Source organism: Salmo trutta, chromosome 32, assembly GCF_901001165.1.
Source record: "Salmo trutta chromosome 32, fSalTru1.1, whole genome shotgun sequence".
Lineage (NCBI taxonomy): Eukaryota > Metazoa > Chordata > Actinopteri > Salmoniformes > Salmonidae > Salmo > Salmo trutta.
The window spans coordinates 4,376,397-4,400,409 of NC_042988.1; the positions used below are offsets into that span (position 1 = coordinate 4,376,397).

General features: G+C 43.5%; 1 protein-coding gene across 4 annotated transcripts in view; it reads left to right on the forward strand.

Moving 5' to 3' along the window:
• Positions 1–24,013, forward strand: part of LOC115170830 (potassium voltage-gated channel subfamily C member 1) — an 89,314-nt gene that overhangs the window by 23,766 nt on the left and 41,535 nt on the right. For all 4 annotated transcript variants that reach the window (XR_003871097.1, XM_029727157.1, XM_029727158.1 and 1 more), the window contains exons 2-3: positions 10,076–11,036; positions 23,343–23,546. Coding sequence is in view for 3 of the 4 variants with exons in the window: in XM_029727157.1 (XP_029583017.1) it covers positions 10,076–11,036; positions 23,343–23,546 (1,165 nt within the window). In the remaining variant the exon portion in view is untranslated. The remainder of the gene's footprint in view (positions 1–10,075; positions 11,037–23,342; positions 23,547–24,013) is intronic.

The following is a 24,013-nucleotide window of genomic DNA, read 5'->3' on the forward strand; positions in this document are numbered from 1 at the left end:
GAAGGAGATGGCCGTCCTACTTTAAACAAACAACTTTGAAGCTCATTACTTTTTCTTTATAAATGATTTGTGAAGCATCTATGGAGGCTTAAAGGTATTATGAAGGGTTCTTCAAGTTTTTCTTCGATTAAAGTGAGCCAGAGATGGCAAAACAGAAAGGAAAATCAGTGTGAGGAAGAGAAGGAGAGGGAGAGGAGGAGAAGGCGAGGAAGAGAAGGATATGAGAGGAGGAGGAGGAGAAGAATTGAGGAGGAGAGGAAGCTATAGGAGATCTGTGAGATTGAGGAGGCATTATTGAAAATTAGGTCACTGACTTGAGTGAGCGGTGAGTGAGGGAGAGGGCTAGATTGGAGGGGAAAGGAGAGAAAAGAAAAGAGCGAGAGATTAACTTTGAGGGAGTAGAGAAAGAGCGAGACGGAGGGAGGGAGGGCAAAACAGAGAGCGCTATGGGGATGATGATGAAGGCTGTGCTTGTTTCAGATTTAGATTTGAAATAGTTTAGATAATAATGTGTGTAAAATTAGACATTCGGGTTAGGCTTGGGCGGTATACCGTATATAACATATACCGGGGTATTTGGAAATAGTCACCGGATGTTTTTTTCAATACCGTTGAAACTATTTCTTAGAAGTTTTTTTTATACATTTGAATATTTGTAGCTACTTTTTAAGTAAATACCTGCAGTCAACTTGTGCAATACATTCGGGGATAAGCACATTGCGTTCTTCATTTCACCGGTCACATTATTATTTTCATTATTTTCATTATGAAGCTTAGCGGTAGTCCCCAGTCACATGGTGTTTGTTTACAAGCACACAGCGATGAGAGACCGGAGCCTTGTGAGTCACTCACTGTTGTGCAGTAAGCGCCAGGTGATCTAGTTACGGTATGGAATTCACAGCTAAATGTTTGCCAGCTAGATACAGTATCTTAATAGTTATAAGTTAACTGTCTAAAATGTGCTAAATTCTCTGCCGTTGTGCATTTGGTTTGCTAATTTAGTAGCTAGTGGTGAGCTTCTTGCAAAATCAAGCTTCTCTTGGTAACAGTAGAGAGTAGAGAATCCCCTCCTGTAACGAGCCTTGCTGTCTAATATTTGTTTTGTGTGTGCAGCAAACTGTGAGTAGCATTTTTGTGTTAATTGTATAACTTTATGGGCTGGGATGTCTGTCCTGCAAGTAGTTTTGTCTGAGACTGTATGAAAGGTTTGCAATGTGCTCGTTAGCATTTAGCTAGCATTCGCTATGGGAATTTACTTGTACTTGTTAGCATTGCTAAACTTCGGATTACTTGTGTTCAGTGCCAGTATTACGGAATATCCTGCAATGGTACAAGGTCAGTATGAAGCACAGGAGGTTGGTGGCACCTTAATTAGGAAGAATGGTGGAATGCCATGCCATTTGCTTCGTTCCGGCCATTATTATGATCCATTTTCTCCTCAGCAGCCTCATGTGGTATGAAGGTATGACAATCTGGATACCACCCAAACCTGATAAGGGGTGTCTTAGAAAGGATCACATTGTCTTTTCAAATACTCCTAGTTGTCTCACCTCTCCTGATAAGGTCTTTCTCAGCAGTTAGTGATTTTAATATGATTCAAATCAATAACTGTTTAGAAACACCACCGTCATGTCTATTGACAAACCTAAGACCTTTCAAATGTCATTTCTAATTCTTAAGTATTCCTGCTGGTCACTTTTCCAGGCAGACAGATCTACTGCGATCACACATATATCTCCAAGACGTAACCACTGTAAATAATCACTTATTTATGAAAACAACAATTTATTCATCAGTGCCACCTTCATCTTATGTTTTAATTTAATTCCTACTCTCTCTTAGACATCGGTCCAGTCATTTCTCTCTCTCTCTCTCTCTCTCTCTCTCTCTCTCTCTCTCTCTCTCTCTCTCTCTCTCTCTCTCTCTCTCTCTCTCTCTCTCTCTCTGTGTGTTCTCTTCCCCCTCCTCCTCTACTCTGCTGCAATGTCGAGGGTTTTCATATTGGTGCAGTGTTTAAAGATGTCCTCAGACCATTGCAGTGTTCAGTATGCTGCTCAGATCATCATTCATAATGCTATGTGTTTAGTACTAAAGCACTGTTTCGGAAGTCATATTATAGGATGATATGTTTGTCTGTCATAGGGTGCTGTCTGTATGGAGATGTGCTCTGTATTCTGATTTGGAAACAGAAGACGTTTGTCTGTGTGTGTGTCTCTGGGTCTGTCTGTGTATGTGACTGACTGACAGACTCACTGCTTGTGTGTGTGTGTGTGTGTGTGTGTGTGTGTGTGTGTGTGTGTGTGTGTGTGTGTGTGTGTCTGTTAGAGCTCAGAACAATATAGCCTTGAAGACAACCCCATTACTTCAGTGTGACTGAAAACCCACTACTAAGTGTTCTCCTCCCAGCACTACCCTCGGCACTGTCACGTTTACATCCGGGTGAGGTAGACCAGGGCTGTGTCTGAAATGGAACCCTGTTCCCTATGTAGTGCACTACTTTTAGCCAGGGCCCATGCATCCCCATTCTCCACCCTTCACCCCAAGTGCGCATGTGCACACTTCCCTGCATGCATTTAAAAGCATTGGATTGGTGTAAGCATTGGCTGGAGGGGTTTCCACCATTTTAATACCCATACACTTCAGGAGAAGGGTGGAGGTAGAGATTTGGCCATCCCTCTGACTTGACCTTTACCAGAAGGGCTGTCTGCCTGTCCATCAGTAGGTGTGTTGTCAGTCTGACTGGGTCTCACATGGCACCATTTTCCCTATATAGTGCACTACCTTTGACAGGACCCTGCACCCTATTCTCCTACATAGTGCACTACTTTTGACCAGAGCCTTACGAGTCCTGGTCAACAGTAGTGCACTGTGTAGAGAATAGGATGCCATTTGGAACACAGACGTACTGTATCATGTCAGGGACTCCCTAGGGAGCTTTCTGGCACTTTAAGACGCGATGTGCTCATTGAACCTACAGGGTTCGTTCAGCACACTCTCCTCCTGTGTCATGTCCAGACCCTAGTAAGATGTCATTTTCTATAGTAGAGTAGGTCAGGGCGTGACAGGGGATGTTTTGGGTTTTCTATGTTTTCTATTTCTATGTTTAAGTTCTAGTTTGTCTATTTCTATGTTGGGGTTGTTTGGGTTGATCTCCAATTGGAGGCAGCTGATCCTCGTTGCCTCTGATTGGAGATCATATTTAAGTAGGAGTTTTTCTTCCTGGTTTTTGTGGGTAGTTGTTTTCCGTTTTGCCAAGTGTACCTGATGGAACTGGTGGCTGTCGTTTTGTTGTTTTTTGTTTGTGTTATCATTAAAGTAAATATGAGCACTCTACACGCCGTGCCTTGGTCCCCTTTATATGACCCATGTTACATCCTGTGTCTGAAAATATCACTAGCCATCAAATCCTTGCTTCCTTTATCATTGTTTCGTCCATTCTTCGCCTCCCTCTCAAAGCTTATTCGAGGAGGTCAGAGGGGCGGAACCTTCGACCCGTTCCTCCAATGAGGGGAAGGTGAAGAATTGAGGGAACAAAGATGGAGGAAACAAGGACTGAGGAAGTAAGGATTTGACAGCACAGTCATGGACTCAAGGTTAGGAGGATAGTAGGAGCCTGTGAGCTACTAGAAGAGGGGAACATCTCACCCTGTAACTGCAAGGGCCAGGGGAATGGCAGGCTTTTGCTCCAGCCAAGGTTACATACACACATACTCACGCCATCTATCATAAAACATGCATGTCAAGGGAGGGAACCGTTAAATGTTTAATAAAGCAACAGAAAGAGAAAGATCCAATGGAAAGAGAAGCGAGATTTGCACACACAGAAGAAGGAAAAAAAAACAGTGTCCCCAAAAGTGGAGCTTGAGTGCTTTAGGATGGCGAGGCAGGTGACATCACAGGCGATGGGCGGCGGTGTCTCTAGTCGGCACGGAAACGGGTCTCCTCATCATCAGCGTTTCCAGGCCACAGTGAGATGAGATGGGGCTCGTTAAATTAGTTCATGTTAATAGGCTGGGGGAATTAAGCAGTTCTCCCAGGAGTATCCAGACCACTCATTTGGGTTGTGTTTTTTTTATTTTATTCATCTGTTATGAGAAGATTGACCCGGCTGCTGCTATTTGAGACACATCCTCAAAGACATCTATAATATAATGTACTGTATTAAGGGTATATATACACTGGAGCCACTTGTCATTTTGGGCTGGGTTGGTTTGATATTCATAATGTCGGTCGAGCATGTGTAGGTTTTTGTATTTTTGGAAATTAGAGGGATTTTGTTGTGCGCGTGTGTGTGTACCTGTATGTTTTAAGTTTGTGTAGTATGAAATGCAAGCTCCCTATCCAGATGTACGTGTTTCTCTCTATACTGAGATCTGAGCAGGCATTTTACAAGACCACTGTACTCTGCAGCCAGGGCTCTGGAAGGACCCCGATACGTTCAGGCAGCTTACTGCATAGACCGGAGAGAGAGGGAAGGGGAGAGAGAGACAGAGGAGGAGTGTGGAGGTATGGGAGAGCTAAAGATCTAGAAGTAGAGACAGAGAGAGAGAGGAGAGAGGGATTTTTGTGAGAAAGAAAGGGGAGGAGGAAGAGGATAGCGAGGGAACAGAGAGGGGAGGGTAACACTGCAGAGGGGGAAACAGCAGCAGCACCACACACACGTATATAAGTGACTGTAATGACGTGTTACATAAAGGGAATTCATTGGGTGGCAGAGAGAGAGAGAGAGGCAGAGAGAGAGAGAGGCATATAGAGACAGAGGCAGAGAAAGAGGCTGGGCAATATGGCCTAAAAACAAAATCAAACTTATGGGCGATTCACAAAATGTATATCTTGATTTTTAAAACTGTTTTCTCTAAATAAGCGTTGTTGTACAATTAAAGGTAAAATACACTGCATTTTAAACAGTGAGCAATACTTTAATGAATTCAAGGCTTGTGAAAGTATACATTGGCTACTTAGGCCTTCCATAATAATAAGACCCACTAATAATGTCATTATTTTATCAAAATAGTTTAACAGTCTATGAAAATGCCCTTTTTGTTACATATTTTTACCAGAACCATGCCTAATGCACATTCACTAGTAATGATCAACTTGTTGTTGGAGGCATTATAGAAAATTAACACAGGTCTCATAACACAGGTCTCATAAACAATCTCTGAAGCACAAGCCCACGTGCTAGTGAGTAGCCAGCTAATCTTTATATTTAACGTCTAGCCAACGTGGATCTATTTGCTAACTAACGAGGTAGAACAGTTGAATTATGAACACACCCTTCTGTCCATCTTCCCACTGTTTGAACAGCATGCCAGCCTGTCAAATCCAAATCAAATCAAATCAAATTTGATTTGATGCCAGCCTGTCCACTTTGTTTTTGCATCATTTACTTTTGGTTTTGTACACCAGCTTCAAACGGCTTAAAATGCTATATTTTGTATTAATCGAAAATATATTTCACAGCTGTTTAGATGGTACAATGATTCTCTACACTATACTTGCTTGTTTTCTCAGATAAACTGAAATTAGGCAAACTATTAGAATGTCATCAACCAAGAAATGGCGGAACGATTTCTGCATAATGCATCTTTTTTTAAGTTTTCCTCTATTATAGTAAAATAATGTGTCAATGTGTTTTGCTGTCCTTATGAGCGATTCTGTTGGACCAAACCGCAAATGCAAATGGCGAGTAGGAACCGCATGTTGTCAGAGAGGAAGAAGTTATTTTTCTTATTTGTTGTTCTTAGTGGCAGGTGGAGGAGTTTGGTGTTTGTGTGTAATTTGGAAGGTGCACAGTGTGGTGGCTAATTTCTGCATTACCAAATGAGGAGTTACAAACACACCAGTCCGAGTTAAACTACATCTTTAATACTTAAGATACTTTTGCAAAAGTTCTTGACCCCCAATAATGCATTGTCTCGAATGAATCATTGAACAAGGTGATTACAGAATGGCTACAGGGATCTTTTATAGCAACGATACACCCCCTTCAACGTACAAACCACAGATACTTAGTAACAGTTCACAAAGGTTAAGTTTTGTATGACCGATATCAATAAAACACATCAAACAGTAACTGCTATGTCAACAGGATTAATGGTATAGCCCAGTATCTGGTCTCTTTAGAACTGTCCCTCCCTGGTACGGTATTGAACAGAACTATTTCATCCAATGGCATATATCAATTGTCAACTCTAGATACTCCCATCTCAAGCAAACCCCCTCTTGACCCTACTCCTGGACAGGCTCACTGGGGAGTGAGCCTCTAGGCCATATATTATCACAGGATAAGTGTGAGATCTAAGAGAGGACATACAAGGGTCCATTTACTGCCATAATCCTCCCCACAATAAAGAAAAGGAGGGAGTGACTTGCTCACAGACATTGTGGAGACAAGTCATTGGTTCCCCATTAATCACGCCATCCCTTCACATGGTTTAAGAAATAGGTAAAGACACATTCCCATGATGACAAGTCTGACCTCTCCCCTCTCTGGGCCCCAAGTGTCTGAGCCCCAGCTAAGGTAGACGTGCAACTGAAAAGACACCAGAGTCCAATGGACACTTTCTAATGACAAGTACCTCAAATAAGCATATTATACTAATAAAACATCTTAATTATCTATGTTACCCAACTAATTCTGATTCGTCCACGACAACAGTCACAGCAGAAGGAGTGAGACAAAACAGACAACACGAGAATAAGTGGACATAAACCCCCATTAAAAAAAAACGGCATTTGGAATATCGTGCTAAAACATACATTTGAATGAATCAAATGAATTCAATATATTGCTGAGCCATAGTTGAGGCTGGGTTGCGGATTGGTTAGGTTGAGGCTTGGTTGAGGTAGTTTGGGTTGAGGTTGTGTTATGTTGAGTTGAAGCTGGGTTGAGGTTGGGTTGGGTTAGGCTGGGTTGAGTTTAGGTTGGTTGTGTGAGAGAGTGAGGTTCCGTGCGCCTGAGATGAACAGATACTGTTGAGCTCCCGAGTGGCGCAGCGGTCTAAGGCACTGCATCTCAGTTCCTGGTTCGAATCCAGGCTGCATCACATCCGGCCGTGATTGGGAGTCCCATAGGGCGGCGCACAATTGGCCCTGCGTCGTCCGGGTTTGGCTGGGGTAGGCCGTCATTGTAAATAAGAATTTGTTCTTAACTGATTTGCCTAGTTAAATAAAGGTTTAATTAAAAATACTATCGATCCAGAGGGGCCGATAGGAGAAAAGGCCTGGTGCTTTAAACAGGCATGCCGGCTCAATCAATAGACATTTATCTATGTGAGAGTGAATATGACATCTCTGTTTTCTTAAGGGTGGCCGCGCATTGCCCACAGCGTCGTAAATCACTAACCCCCATCTCTCTCTTTCTCTCCCTCGCTCTCTTCATCTCCCTCTTCCTCTTTCCACCACTCTCTGTCTCTACTGTACAGTCACACTCCATCTTCCACCGTTTTCTAGCTCCGCCTCTCTTTTCCTCTAGCTCTCTCCCTCCCTCTTCCTGTCTCAGTGCAGCTTCAATGAGATTGCAGCAGAATGCCCATACTGTATTAGCTGCATCTCTCTCTCTCTCTCATTTATGGTCTGTTGTTCATGGTGTCTGGCGCCACCTATCTTCCGTCTCTTATCAGAAGCACAGGTCTGAATGCACACCACAGTACCACTGCAATGACCCAAAACGCAGCACAGCCACCCTTCACTATATCTATAGCTACCCATCAGAGAACATTAATTTAGCTTTCAGCTAATTACTGTTTATTTACATTCACTGTCAGCTGATAGGCCAAATCTATGGGTCTATTCTCATTGACGGGAATTTCGAGAGATTCTAGGAGGTATCTATTCTCGAGAGACATTACTGTAGTATTGCGTATTTCTCACGTCTGGAATGCAACCTCAGCACGACACTCGTTCTACAGTTGCCCCCCTCTAAGCAGGGGAGTGTAAACATAATTCTCCTTGAGCCCAACATGCATATAGTTAAAACACTAATAGCAGAGCAATGTTTTTGAAACAGCTGAAATGTACAGACATTTTCATCATATTTTAAACTCGTTTTTATTTAGTGTTCACCTGATATTGCATTAAACTGTTATATTCAAAAAATTTGTCGCCGTAGCTTTAAAAAATAAGGGAAGCTCGACGGTGTTGACTTACATGATATTAAGAGAAATGAACTTTTATTTTCGTATGAGAGGGGTGAACGTTCATGTTTGATATGCTAACATTACTAAGGAGCCAAGGACCTTACATGTTCTGTTTTTAAAGGTGAATCAGCACTGGAAGCCAAAACAGGCTAACACTCCCATCTCAATTGCGGTACGGTTGTAGAAACAAATCTCTCTACTCTCATATCACATCAAAAATAATTTCACAAAGGCAAAATACACAATGGTTTTGACAGTTGCAGCACACGGTATCGTTCAGTGACAACACGTTTGTGGCGTCCATCTTCCGTTGACACAAGGTATAAACATGCGCTGTAACATGGACATTCGACTGTGTAATTGAACTTATTTTGTATTTTTTTTAATTATTTCTCGCTGATATGAAGTGTACGTTACTTTTGTTTCCAAAACCGTACTACAAGCGATGCATGTTCATTTTTAGAGGAACCTCTTAACAAAACTCCCCTGGTCAGAATATAACGTTACTATCGTCAGAAGGTGATAAAGCAGTTACCGTCTGTGAATGGGGTATTAGCTAGCTAGCTGTGTTATTGTCTTGCAAACTACATTTAATGTGTGTACAAACGAGAAAATAAACCCTTTAATTGTCTGCACATGCGTGTGAATTTTTAGCATTTTTCAATAGTGTAATATGGTTTGGTTGCATTATTCAAGAGCGTATGTAGTACGTTTTAGCCACAAAGTCATAAAATGGGAATTTAAACCTAACCCACATGGCTAACCCTAATGGCTAATGTTAAATAACCCTAACCTTAACCACACTGCTAACCCTAATGGATAATCTTAAATAACCCTAGCCTTAACCACACTGCTAACCCTAATGGATAATCTTAAATAACCCTAGCCTTAACCACACTGCTAACCCTAATGCCTAAACCCTAACCTTAAATGAAGACCAAAAAGCACATTTTTTGTTTTCATAAATGTTTACAATATAGCAGCTCAGTTAAAACAATTTGGCTAATCTATATATCCATAGCTAGGCCCAATTCCTTTTTTTTGAAGATCAAAGAGTATTAAATTAATTGGAATGACAGAAAATCTGACAGTCTGTCTTTTTTTTTAATGTAAAGACAGCCTAATTGTATTGTTATCTGTAGTAGAAGCCTACATCCATATATGGCCAGCTATGTAAACTCTTAACATTGATTTATGCTGCAATAATGTTCAATTGGTAATAGAAGACAAACATTTATAATGCCTCTTAAGCAGGTTTACATTTACGACTCTTGTCCTTGAGGCAGAACTGGGTGATTTCAGCTAATTTTGTGTGCCATCATAATGGTCTCTGATTTGTGGTCAGACTCGCTCAGGCGGAACAAACAGAAATGTTCACCAATGCTGATTTGAATGTCATTGAAAAAACAGAAAGGTGTCAAATCTATTTTGCGCAAACGTCTTTTCTGAATGTAAAAGTAATCCTAGAAGTAACCATCTAGTTTTACAAAAGTATCTGTAATCGGATTACAATATTTTTGCTGGTAACATAACGAATTGCGGCCAGAGTTCTTTTTAGTAATCCATGTAATCCGTTACTCCCCAATCCTAACTGCATGGTTGCTATGTGGTTTGTTCAGTTGACCTGTTGAGTTCATCAGAGTTTCTGTGTAATTGTTGGCGTTAGACCTAAAACTGTGTCAAACAGATCTATTCGTGCAACTGGGAACCATTGGTGTTTTTTTTTTTAGCAGTTTAGGTTAACCTCTGTTGCTGCATGTTTTCTGTGATACCGTATGTGAATGACATTCATCTGTAAATCCATGTGATCCTTTGGGTTAGGCTTCGGTGAGAATTCAATGAGCCCAAGAAACATAATCCTGTAACTGGCAACTAAGTAAACAAACGTGAACCTAACCATCTTTCTCTCTCTTTCCCTCTCTCTTCTCCTCCAGTACTGTGCGTTCCTCTCCCTTCTGTTCATCCTCATCTCCATCACCACCTTCTGCTTGGAGACGCACGAGGCCTTCAACACCATCTACAACAAAACAGAAAACGTGACGGTGGACAATGTGACGCGTCAGGAGATCGTCTACGAGGTGGTGACCGACGGCTGGCTCACCTATGTGGAGGGAACGTGCGTCATCTGGTTCACCATTGAGGTCATGATGCGCGTGATCTTCTGCCCCTGCAAGAAGGAGTTCTTCAGTAGCACCCTCAATATCATTGACTTTATTGCCATCATGCCCTTCTACCTGGAAGTGGCGCTGAGCGGTCTGGATTCCAAAGCCGCCAAAGACGTGTTGGGCTTCCTGCGAGTGGTGCGCTTCGTCAGGATCCTGCGTATCTTCAAGTTGACGCGTCACTTCGTGGGCCTGCGGGTGCTGGGCCACACGCTCCGCGCCAGTACCAACGAGTTCCTCCTCCTCATCATCTTCCTCGCCCTCGGAGTGCTCATCTTCGCCACCATGATCTACTACGCTGAGCGCATCGGCGCCGACCCTGACGACCCTACGGCCGCCAAACACACAAACTTCAAGAACATCCCCATTGGCTTCTGGTGGGCTGTGGTCACCATGACCACTCTGGGCTACGGGGACATGTACCCCGAGACGTGGTCGGGGATGCTGGTGGGCGCGCTGTGCGCCCTGGCGGGGGTGCTGACCATCGCCATGCCTGTGCCCGTCATCGTCAACAACTTTGGCATGTACTACTCACTGGCCATGGCCAAGCAGAAGCTGCCCAAGAGGAAGGGCAAGCACATCCCTCGGCCCACCATGCCGGGCTCGCCCAACTACTGCAAGCCAGACGCCCTGGCCATGGCCACCGCCGGGCCGGGTATGGTGGGCTCAGGCAGCCTGGGGGGAGGGGACTGCCCTCTGGCCCAGGAGGAGATCATCGAGATCAACAGGACAGGTGAGTAGATCAGGGGAGGGAGGTGAGGGATGGAGGAAGGGGAGGAGAGGCATGTGTGTGTGTTTGTGTGTGAGGATGCAGTATATTTAGAATCTGTCTAGAGTGACTGACTGCTGGTGACCTGCAGCATCCCTCACACTAATATTACAATATTATGATCAAATTACCCCGATCACTCTCTCTACATGATGTGGTGTCTCGGCTTGTCTCTGAGTCACATATAACTAACCCTATGTACCAAAACATATAACCCATGTCTGAATCACTGTACCGTAGTTAAGGTACTGGAACGGTCTTAAATAGCACTCTGTCAGATTATGGTTCCCAACCATCACAATCCTCCCTTTCTACCATGACCGCATGTGTGGGTATGTGGTGTGTGTGTGTGTGTTTCTATCCCTCTCCAGTATGTAGAGTTAACCCGATTAGAGAGTGTGGGGAGAAATGAAGTGGATCTGTAACCATGTTAAATAGGGAAGCTGAGGCCACACACACAAGCTGATGAAGTCAGATATACACCGTAACTCTGTATTGAGCAGGGTGATCCCATAATCTAACCCCCCCCCAGCCACCCCTCCATCCTTCTCTCTCTGCTGGGGAGCTCTCAACACGTCGGCTTTAACGTTTATAAATATTTGGTTGGGAAGATTGGCCTGTCAAAACGCTGTTTGACAGTGGACAGAAAAGCAATTAAACTTGAAGAGTAGAGCGGGGTGTTGATGGGTGGAGGGTTGGGGGGGGTGGATTGAGAGAAGGATTAGTTATGACAAGAGAGAAGTTGAGAAGCATGTAAAATGGCATTAGAGAGGGCCCCTCAATTTACACATGTAGGCTACTCAGAGCCTGACACACACACACACACACACACACACACACACACACACACACACACACACACACACACACTAGGGATGGGCACGAGTACTCAAGTACTGGAATCTGTGTTTGTACTCAATTAAATATTAAGTACTCAAAAATGTTCAAATGCAACTATTTAGCAGGTTACATTTAAAAGCGCTGACAACATGTCTGTCAGATGTGAGTATGTCAAGGGCAGTGAATGTTAAAGTTGTGTATCAGAACGACCAGTCATTGGAACAACCGATGGCATACCACAAGCTTTTTTTTGCCTTCAGCCATGTTTAACGCAAACATGCCAGTACTGTACATTCGTTTTCATGAGAGTACTCGAACACAGACATTGCTTCATATTACCTATCCCTAAAACACGCACTTGTGCTGACACACACACACACACACACACACACACACACACACACACACACACACACACACACACACACACACACACACACAGTGTTCCCATAGACTTCCAATCCTTGAGCCAATGACTATCCATTTAAAAGCGCATCTTGGCAGAAATATATATAAAATATTACATCACATTTTTTGTAGTGGTGCCAGAAATGTAGCAGTGGTGGGCCACTGCTGCTAAATGAATATAGGGGAAACACTGCACACACACACTTACATTTGTACATCATATAGGCCTATTTCCCTCTTGCACTAGCCACCCCCCCCACACTAGTAATAAATATACTTTGTGTGTGTGTGTGTACATGCCAGTCCCGATCAGCTGGTGAGTTCACACAGCCGAAAGAGCTCCTTCTGTCAGCACAGCTTACAGCCCAGGAGACAAGTGTAGCGCAGCTAGTAGTCCTGTGTCGCTCAGTTGGTAGAGCATGGCTGCTTGCAACGCTAGGATTGTGGGTTCAATTCCCACAGGGGACCAGTATGAAAATGTATGCACTCACTACTGTAGGTCTGCTAAATGACTAAAATGTAAATAAGAAGGGAGAGGAGAGAGGATTGGTGAGGAGAAGAGGTTGCTACAAAACGTAACAAATACGATAAGAGCAGAGAGGTTTTGACCCTGATCTCTTATCTACATTTCAATCGCAGTTTTTCTGTTCTGCTTTCTTTTACTCCATCTAGGCTCAGTCTGTTTGAAAGTTGTAGGGTCAGTTTCCGGGAAACAGATTAAGCCTAGTCCTAGACTAAAAAAAAACTATTTAAATTAAGAATTTCTATTGAACATGCAGTTTAGTCCTGGGATCTTTTATTTCAGCTCGTAAGGCATGGTACCAACACTTTACATTTGTACAATCAAGATGGCGGCAGGGCAGCGTCGCTAAGCGTGCTGTCACACTTTGTTTGTGTCAAGTGTTACACGTTTTTATTACTTAGAGAGTTGTCGTCAAACAAGTGGCAAAATCTAAAATCCTACAGGATCAAAGCAATCAACGTGTTAAAATCGCTAGTTAACCAAGCAGTGACATCCCCCGGATTCTACATGAAAGCCGAGAGAGGATACATCTGTGCTGTGACTGACTGTCTAGACACGCTTGGGCCGACTAGCCTTGGATTCTCCTCGACGGTCAGGTTTTTCATCTGTTTTCCGGCAGTCTACCGGAGTCTTCTGACTCCTTTCCAGCTTCGCTGTGCTGTGTGGTGAAAGCCGGAGGTCGGTATCAGTGACATAACTGAGCCCAGGATATGCCTGCTGGGTGGACTCGCCACCGGTGATTGGCCGGTCTACTGGGCTCACTGCTGCCTCACTGTGCGGTAGCCTACTGCAAGGCGACTGGACGCATTGACCATATCCACACACTGGGTGAAATCCCTGTCAGCTGTTGAACGCGCTAGCGTTCTAAAATGCTGACCAGACCGCTCGCGTGTGCCAAATCGCGTGCGCATGTTGATTTTGTCCACCCACACCAGACGCGATCAGGACATGCAGGTTGAAATATCAAAACGAACTCTGATCCAACTATCTTCATTTGGGGACAGGTCGAAAAGCATTAAGCTTGCTGTTGCTAGCTAATTTGTCCAAACACACAAACTCTCCTTCAGGCTTCTTGTTTTTTGGACTTTATATGGCGGTTGGTAACCAACTTTAAGGTACATTACCACCACCAACTGGGCTGGAGTGTGGACCTCAGTTCATCTTTCAATCACCCACGTGGGTATATACTCCTAAAAACCAATGAGGAGATGGGAGAGGCAGGACTTGCAGTGCATCAAGTGTCACAAATAGAACCAAGTTCTATTTTAGCGCCTGGCTGCGCAGACTCTCATTGACGTGCGCGAGCAGTGTGGGTGCAATGATTGAATAACATGTATGTTTAAATTTATTTTGTGACTCGTGCGGTGTGGTCAGCATGTAACTGTCACGAACCGGCTCGAAGCCCATAACAAAAAGGGATACAACGTTGAGATAACAAAAATATATGTATTAACTGAGGTAACCTACAGTTGAAGTCGGAAGTTTACATACACCTTAGCCAAATACATGTCAACTCTGTTTTTCACAATTCCTGACATTTAGTCCTAGTAAAAATTCCCTGTCTTAGGTCAGTTAGGATCACCACTTTATTTTAAGAATGTGAAATGTCAGAGTAATAGTTGAGAGAGTGATTTATTTCAGCTTTTATTTCTTTCATCACATTCCCAGTGGGTCAGAAGGTGACGTACACTCAATTAGTATTTGGTAGCATTGCCTTTAAATTGCTTATCTTGGGTCAAAACTTTTTGGGTATCCTTCCACAAGCTTCCCACAATAAGTTGGGTGAATTTTGGCCAGTTCCTCCTGACAGAGCTGGTGTAACTGAGTCAGGTTTTATAGGCCTCCTTGCTCGCACAAGCTTTTTCAGTTCTGCCCACAAATTTTCTATAGGATTGAGGTCAGGACTTTGTGATGGCCACTCCAATACCTTGACTTTGTTGTCCTTAAGCCATTTTGCCATAACTTTGGAAGTATGCTTGGGGTCATTGTCCATTTGGAAGACCCAAGCTTTAACTTCCTGACTGATGTCTTGAGATGTTGCTTCAATATATCTACATAATTTTAATTCCTCATGATGCCATCTATTTTGTTTAGTGCACCAGTCCCTCCTGCAGCAAAGCACCCCCACAACATGATGCTGCCACCCCCGTGTTTCACGGTTGGGATGGTGTTCTTCGGCTTGCAAGCCTTCCCTTTTCTCCTCCAAACATAATGATGGTCATTATGGCCAAACATTTCACATTTACATTTTAGTCATTTAGCAGACACTCTTATCCAGAGCGACTTACAGTAGTGAATACATTTCATAATTATTATTTTTTTCCATACTGGTCCCCCTGTGGGAATCGAACCCACAACCCTGGCGTTGCAAACACCATGCTCTACCAACTGAGCCACACAGTTCTATTTTTGTTTCATCAGACCAGAGGACATTTCTCCAAAAGGTACAATCCTTGTCCCCATGTGCAGTTGCAAACCGTAGTCTGGCTTTTTATGAAGGTTTTGGAGCAGTGGCTTCTTCCTTGCTGAGCGACCTTTCAGGTTATGTCGATATAGGACTCGTTTTACTGTGGATATAGATACTTTTGTACCTGTTTTCTCCAGCATCTTCACAAGGTCCTTTGCTGTTGTTCTGGGATTGATTTGCACTTTTCGCACCAAAGTATATTCATCTCTAATAGACAGAACTGGTCTCCTTCCTGAGCGGTATGACGGCTGCGTGGTCCCATGGTGTTTATACTTGCGTACTATTGTTTGTACAGATGAACGTGGTACCTTCATGCGTTTGGAAATTGCTCCCAAGGATGAACCAGACTTGTGGAGGTCTACAATTTTTTTTCTGAGGTCTTGGCTGATTTCTTCTGATTTTCCCATGATGTCAAGCAAAGAGGCACTGAGTTTGAAGGTAGGCCTTGAAATACATCCACAGGTACACCTCCGATTGACTCAAATGATGTCAATTAGCCTATCAGAAGCTTCTAAAGCCATGACATCATTTTCTGGAATTTTCCAAGCTGTTTAAACTTAGTGTATGTTCATTTCTGACCGACTGGAATTCTGATACAGTGAAATAATCTGTCAAAAAAATGTTTGTTAAAATTACTTGCCATGCACAAAGTAGATGTCCTGACCGACTTTCCGAAACTATAGTTTGTTAACAAGAAATTTGTGGAGTGGTTGAAAAACAAGTTTTAATGACTCCAACCTAAGTGTATGTAAAATTCTGACTTCAACTGTATATGCAAATAAACAATGGTGTGTGTGTGTGTGTATAGTCAGTAATCAGTGGTCTGGTGTATAGATGTGATAATGAGGAGTGTTGAAAGATGCCAAAGCAAGCCGGCCACAACCAAAATCAAACAGTGTGTCTGCATGGAGAGAGCCTCATCAATGAATGGGGAAGAGGTGTATTTATCCCGGGACACACCCGGGCCCAGGTGTGTCCCATTTCTCTGACGACCCTCCCGGCTCCGCCCACCGAAATCCTAATAAGGAAAACAAGAGCAAAGAGAAAGAATACGGCAGACAGAGTGGAAGGGTCGTCACAGTAACCAAGGCACGAACGCTCGGGCGCCCACTTGGTTTCTAACGCTACTAGACCTGTAGGCTACAGCATTTTTATGGCATTTAAGGTTTCAGAAGACTGACTCAGCATATTTTAATTTGTTTTATTTTTATTTTAGTGAACTGTTGGATTCAGTGGTTAAAATGGGTATTTTTGTACAAATGGTTTTAATTGCTGCTTACATGGGTTATGGCTTATTGTTTTTGATCATTCAGACTATGCAATTTCATCTCCCTAACCCAGAGATACCGCTAAACTCTACTTTAACTGATGGTATAGCAGCTTTTATCTTTCAGAGGGATCCCATTGTGTTACCATTTGACTCCTACTGTGACATGTTCATAAAACATTTCCATCTACAGGGTTTGGTCTGGCTAAAAACTGTGTTTGTTGTATCAGATGACTGTAGTTTGGATTATTTGAAATCATCAAAGTGCAGAGAGATTTTAGGAAGAAACAAATCAAGGTGTTTTATTATTCTTCTGCTTTTGGTGTCAGGAAACATTCATCCATACCCAGGCCCATTGGCTATGGATCAGGAAACATTCATCCAAACCCAGGCCCATTGGCTATGGATCAGGAAACATTCCTCCAAACCCAGGCCCATTGGCTATGGATCAGGAAACATTCATCCAAACCCAGGCCCATTGGCTATGGATCAGGAAACATTCATCCAAACCCAGGCCCATTGGCTATGGATCAGGAAACATTCATCCAGGCCCATTGGCTATGGATCAGGAAACATTCATCCAAACCCAGGCCCATTGGCTATGGATCAGGAAACATTCCTCCAAACCCAGGCCCATTGGCTATGGATCAGGAAACATTCATCCAAACCCAGGCCCATTGGCTATGGATCAGGAAACATTCATCCAAACCCAGGCCCATTGGCTATGGATCAGGAAACATTCATCCAGGCCCATTGGCTATGGATCAGGAAACATTCATCCAAACCCAGGCCCATTGGCTATGGATCAGGAAACATTCATCCAAACCCAGGCCCATTGGCTATGGATCAGGAAACATTCACCCAAACGGCCCATTGGCTATGGATGAACTTCCCACTCCAAATGATCTTAAAACTTGATCAGGGTTGGGACTGATGCATATTAATGTGAGGAGCCTAATGCCGAAAATTGACATGATAAAAGTCTATGTTCACATTGCTGACCCAGATGTCTTAATTCTGTCTGAGACCTGGCTTAAGAAATCTGTTCCAAATCAGTCTCAAGGCTTGGATGGTTATAAAGTTTATCGATGTGACTGACGAAGTAAGGGGGGACGTATAGCCATCTATATTAGACAGATATGTGGTTACTGAACTAAGGTCTTTATCTAAACCAAAACAGTTTGAGTTTTTATCAGTGAAACTGCAGTTATCGAAAGCTGTGAACTTAGATTTAATAGGATGTTATAGACCATCTGCAAAAGTAGAATCCCTGGATTCTCTGGCTGAACTGATGTGTGGTTGGGGGGGAAATGAAACAGTCCTTTAAACTGGGACTGGTTATCTCCAAACTCCGAGGCCATAAGAGGACTGTGAAATACACTGAATTTTACTCAAATTATAAATGCAGTCACAAGACTCAATCCAAAAGACATCTCTTAAGTCAACACTTGTTGATGTTATTAACAATCCCCATAAATACTCGGCCGTTGGTATTTTCCCTAATGATTTAAGTGATCATTGTGTAGTTGCTTGCATTAAAGACACTAAAAAGTGCCCCCTCGGTTCATAGTACCAACAAAATGTTACGTAGTTCTGTGAGCAGGCGTTCCTGCAGCCTACGTCTGGAAAGCAGCCTACGTCATGCCTTTACATAAGGGTGGAGATCCATCCCTGTTGGATAACTATCGTCTCATATCTAAACTGTCTGCACTGGCAAATGTTTTGGAAAACCTCGTGAACTCGCAGTCGAAAGACTTTCTTTATAATAACTCAGTTTTATCTCAATTCCAGTCGGGTTTTAGAGCCAAGCATAGTACAGTTATTGCAGTAATTAAGGTTGTAGGTGATAATTCTAGATGCCCAGGACAAGACAAATCACTGCGTTTCACTTTTGATTGACTTATCGAAGGCCTTGGGCACTGTTGAACATGCCCTGTGTAGACTAAAAAAGGTTGGTTTAAGTGTTGATGCATTGGATTGGTTCCAGAATTACCTTTCTGACAGAACACAGTGTGTAGCTCGGGAGGGTGTGACATCTGAGTTTACAAGGCTTACAAAAGGAGTTCCCCAGGGCTCAATTTTAGGTCTGATCCTTTTTACACGGTATATACATGAAATAGGGAACACTATTGATTTCTGCAAATCTCCATCTGTATGCTGATGACACAATTATTTATTCTAGCGCATGTAATATTGAGAAGGCTTTTCAGGACTAATAGTTTGGCTTTTGAAGTTATTCAAAGGCAGCTTTTCCAATTGAAACTTGTGTTTAATGCAAGGAAAACAAAATGTATGGTTTTCTCTTCCCTGAAAGTGAACAGATGGAGTCACTTGCAGATTTGAACTATAAAGGCCAGTAAATTGGTAGGGGCACCTCCTATACGTATCTATGGATCTGGTTAGATGAAAAGCTGCATTTTAAACAGCACATTGATAACTTGACCAAGAAACTGAAGTTGGGTTTCTATTTTAGGAACAAATCTTGCTCAATGTTTTATATATACACACACACACACACACACACACACACACACACACACACACACACACACACACACACACACACACACACACACACACAGTTGAAGTCGGAAGTTTACATTCACTTAGGTTGGAGTCATTGAAGCTCATTTTTCAACCACTCCACACATTTCTTGTTAACAAACTATAGTTTTGGCAAGTCGGATAGGACATCTACTTTGTGCATGACACAAGTCATTTTTCCAACAATTGTTTACAGACAGATTATTTCACTTATAATTCACTGTATCTGAATTCCAGTGGGTCAGAAGTTTACATACACTAAGTTGACTGTGCCTTTAAACAGCTTGGAAAATTTCAGAAAATTATGTCATGGCTGTAGAAGCATCTGATAGGCTAATTGACATCATTTGAGTCATTTGCCGGTGTACCTGTGGATGTATTTCAAGGCCTACCTTCAAACTCAGTGCCTCTTTGCTTGACATCATGGGAAAATCAAAAGAAATCAGCAAATACCTCAGAACATTTTTTGTAGACCTCCACAAGTCTGCTTCATCCTTGAGAGCAATTTCCAAACGCCTGAAGGTACCACGTTCATCTGTACAAATAATAGTACGCAAGTATAAACACCATGGGACCACGCAGCCATCATACCGCTCAGGAAGGAGATGCATTCTGTCTCCTAGAGATGAATGTACTTTGGTGTGAAAAGTGCAAATCAATCCCAGAACAACAGCAAAGGACCTTGTGAAGATGCTGGAGAAAACAGGTACAAAAGTATCTATATCCACAGTAAAACGAGTCCTATATCGACATAACCTGAAAGGCCGCTCAGCAAGGAGAAGCCACTGCTCCAAAAGCTCCATAAAAAAGCCAGACTACGGTTTGCAACTGCACATGGGGACAAAGATTGTACTTTTTGGAGAAATGTCCTCTGGTCTGATGAAACAAAAATAGAGCTATTTGGCCGTAATGACCATCGTTATGTTTGGAAGAAAAAGGGGGAGGCTTGCAAGCCGAAGAATACCATCCCAACCGTGAAGCACGGGGGTGGCAGCATCATGTTGTGGGGGTGCTTTGCTGCAGGAGGGATTGATGCACTTCACAAAATAGATGGCTTCATGAGGAAGGAAAATGATGTGGATATGTGGATATACATCTCAAGACATCAGTCAGGAAGTTAAAGCTTGGTCGCAAATGGGTCTTCCAAATGGACATGACCCCAAGCATACTTCCAAAGTTGTGGCAAATGGCTTAAGGACAACAAAGTCAAGGTATTGGAGTGGCCATCACAAAGCCCTGACCTCAAACCTATAGAAAATTTGTGGGCAGGATTGAAAAAGCTTGTGCGAGCAAGGAGGCCTACAAACCTGACTCAGTTACACCAGCTCTGTCAGGAGGAATGGGCCAAAATTCACCTAACTTATTGTGGGAAGCTTGTGGAAGACTACCCGAAACGTTTGACCGAAGTTAAACAATTTAGTGAGTTAACTGCCTTGTTCAGAATGACAGATCTTTACCTTGTCAGCTCGGGGATTCGACCCAGCAACCTTTCGGTTACCGGCCCAACTCTCTAACCACTGCCGTTATTTAGAAAGGGTCTTGTTCAAATCAGTGCTGGATTATGGTGACGTTGTCTATATGCAGACCTCAACAAGTACCTTAAACTCTGGACACGGTGTATCATGGTGCTTTAAGGTTTACTGCAAATGCTGGATCACTCATTGTGATCTGTATGCTGTGGTGCAATGGAACGCTCTCTCCCCTAGGAGGCTGAAGCACTGATACACTTTTGTGTACAAAGCATTGATGGGACAACTCCCTTTGTATCTCTGTTCCTAACCTATCAGATCAGTCACTCAGTACAGTCTTTGTTCACTGTCGCTGCTGTCCTTGTCTGTTCCTAAGGCTAGAACTGAGATGAGATGGGGGAAACAATCTTTTTCCCATAATGCCCCTTCATCCTGGAACATGCTTCAGAAGATTTTAGAGTTAGGGGAGTTAGTGTCCTTGCCTGTTTTTAACACTCTGATAGACAACACTGTTTGTGATAGCTGTAGATGTTTCTAATCTTCAATTGTGTCTTTAACTTGTGGCACTTTGTCTTTTGTGTGTATTTAGTATTTTTCTGTAATATTCTATGTACACGCTGCTATTTCCCTGTTTTGCCTTCTTGCCAGGTCTTAAATAAAGGTTAAATAAAAACAAATAAATAGTCTAGGACTAAACTTAATATGTGTCTGGGAAACCGGCCCGAAGTCTATGGCCGTCCTAAATAGTAGGCCTTTTTGATTATGTGATAAAGTTAAGTTTTTTTATACTGTGATATTTCAAAAAACCCATTATACATGAAATGCCTGATGTCACAGTGATTCAGGCTTGTTTTCTAGTAGAATTCTCTGCATACTGAGAGAGAGAATCATCTTTTCACACCCACGTGTGTTCAACAACAGCTGAAAATGAGCGAATAGAAATGAGAACACGAGAAAGTAAGTAAGCTCTATACAGGGTCAGTTCCAAGGTCAGTGCCAAAACCATATTTACAATGAACAATATTGCCTGACATGTTGCTTTAGTATTGTTTTGAGTCAGAAGTACTAAACCTGCCACCAAAAACAACAGCATCAAGGAAGATTAAAGATGGCCTTTTCTTTTTTCTGAAATGCTGTCAACTGGTGCATGGCTGTATCCTTTTGATAAATAATGCAGGTATAAACAGGTAATATAAAACAGATATTTACAGATTCATCCAGAATAACACAGTGTTCAAACGTGTAGCTATTTGGACACGAGAGGGAGGAAGGGAAGAAGCGGCAGTCAGGGGGAGAGAAAGTGGTGAAGAGGGGCAAAGAGCGAGGGAGGTAAGAAGAGGTAAGGAGGGACAGAGACTGTATAGTGATCTTCGTACTTCAGTTTAGTAGTCGGTACAGTGAGTGATCTTCGTGAAGCCTCTTACTTTAATGAATATTTGACCTCTTAATGTTCCGACGCCCCCTGGCTCCACTACCAGGTGTTGCTACAGCATCGTGTTATACGCCTGTTTGAACACACACACACATGCTCACAGACATCTGCACGCACGCACGCTCACACACACGCTCAATGACATACACTGTACACGCTCCCTCTCTCACCACTTTCCTTCTCTCTGTAATATGCTATTTACTGAATGTCTCTCTCTCTTTCTCTCACACTCCCTCTCTCTCCTGCTCTCTTTACTCTCTGCAATCTCTGTTTCTTTCTCTCAGTCTCTCTGCCCCCTACAATCCCCCCCCCCCCCCCCCCCCCCCCCCCCCCCCGCTGTCTCTCTGTGTGTCATTGTGAGGTTTGGCCCTCTGGGTTATTTCTGTAAATTGTTGAGCAGTAGCTCACGTCAAATTAGATTTGACAGCTGTGTCGGAAGCTATAAGCACAAGTTACCCCGCAGCATCTCACCGTGAGTGTGTGTGTGTTTACTGTGTGTGTGTACGAGTACGCATGTATGTGCATATCTACACTCTATAGTATCTCTCAGTTCCCCCTCTCTTTCTCTTGCTCTTCCTCCCTCCTCCTCTCTTTCTCTCGCTGTCCCGCCCTCTCTCTTTTGCAATGTGTGTGTTGATGTAATGATGCTCAGCTCAGTGTGTGTGTGGAGCTGGTGAGGCTGGGCTCTTGCCTCCTCTCCTCCACTGCAGTGTTTCGGTCACAACACAGGACACTAATGTTCTTTTCTCCCCCCTCTTTGCCTCCTTTCCTTCTTCTCGCCTCGCCGTCTTCACCGCGTACACCCGCACTCTCGCTTTTAACCATCTCATCCTCTCTTCTATTCATTTCACCCTTTGTCTTCCTCGTTCTCACACGTCACCCTCCTCTATTTTTCCCTTCTTCATTCGTGTCCTCTACTTCCTTGTTCTTATTATCTCACCTTAAACCTAATTGTCATACCTTTCTCCGTCCCCCCCCTTTCCTGCTACTTGTTTCTTTCTCTGCCTTCTCGCCTCTCCATTTATCCCCCTCTTCTTACACATTCTTTCTCCTCCACTTCTCCTCTTTCGACCTCCTCTTCACGTCATCTCTCTCTTGCCCTCCACATATTTCTATTCCTCCTCTCCATCCTTTTACCTCTCCTTTTTTCTTTCTCCCACCCTTCTCCTTCCTCCATTCCTTACACCCCACCTATCCACCTTTTCTTTCTTCCTCCCTACTTATTACTCCCGCTCTCCCACCTCCTCACCCTTCTCTGTCGACTCTCCTTACCTCTTCTTACATGCCTACTTGTCTTCCCCCTACCCCTCTCCCCTCCAGATTCCAAGCAGAATGGTGACGCAGCCAACGCAGCCCTGGCTAACGAGGACTGCCCCACCATAGACATGGTGCTTGGGGAGGAGAGGAGTCCTGCTGCTGGGGGTCTGGGCACCGGCGGGAGCCGTGAGCGCTATCCCCATGACCGCGCCTGCTTCCTCCTCAGTACCGGAGAGTTCCGTGCTACAGACGGCAACGTGAGGAAAGGTACGCCCGGGTCAGGGTCAGGGCCGGGGTCAGAGCCGGGGTCAGAGTCGGGGGCAGCGCTCCGCCATACCCAAGGGTTCAGTAGCTCGACACTCAGCAGCTCAACACTCACTGTGTGCTCATGACACTCCCACAAACACACACACACACACACACACAGAACTATACACTTCAGAGCTGGTTCAAGTACCTTAGGTCAAATACTTTCATTAAACTCAACAGTATTTGAGGTGCGTTTGATTCAGCTTTGGGTTTGCTTTTGGAACTATTCTATTGGGTTCATCGTACCAGGCAAACGTAATCAAGTGTAGCTCTTGGAAGAATTTGACTTCCAATTCACACATACATGCATATATACACACACACACACTACGGAAACACCAGGTAGTTCCCTACCTCCTCTCCTCTCTCCTAACCCCCCCCCTCCTCATATTCCTCATAACCAATCATTTTGACTGACAGTCACA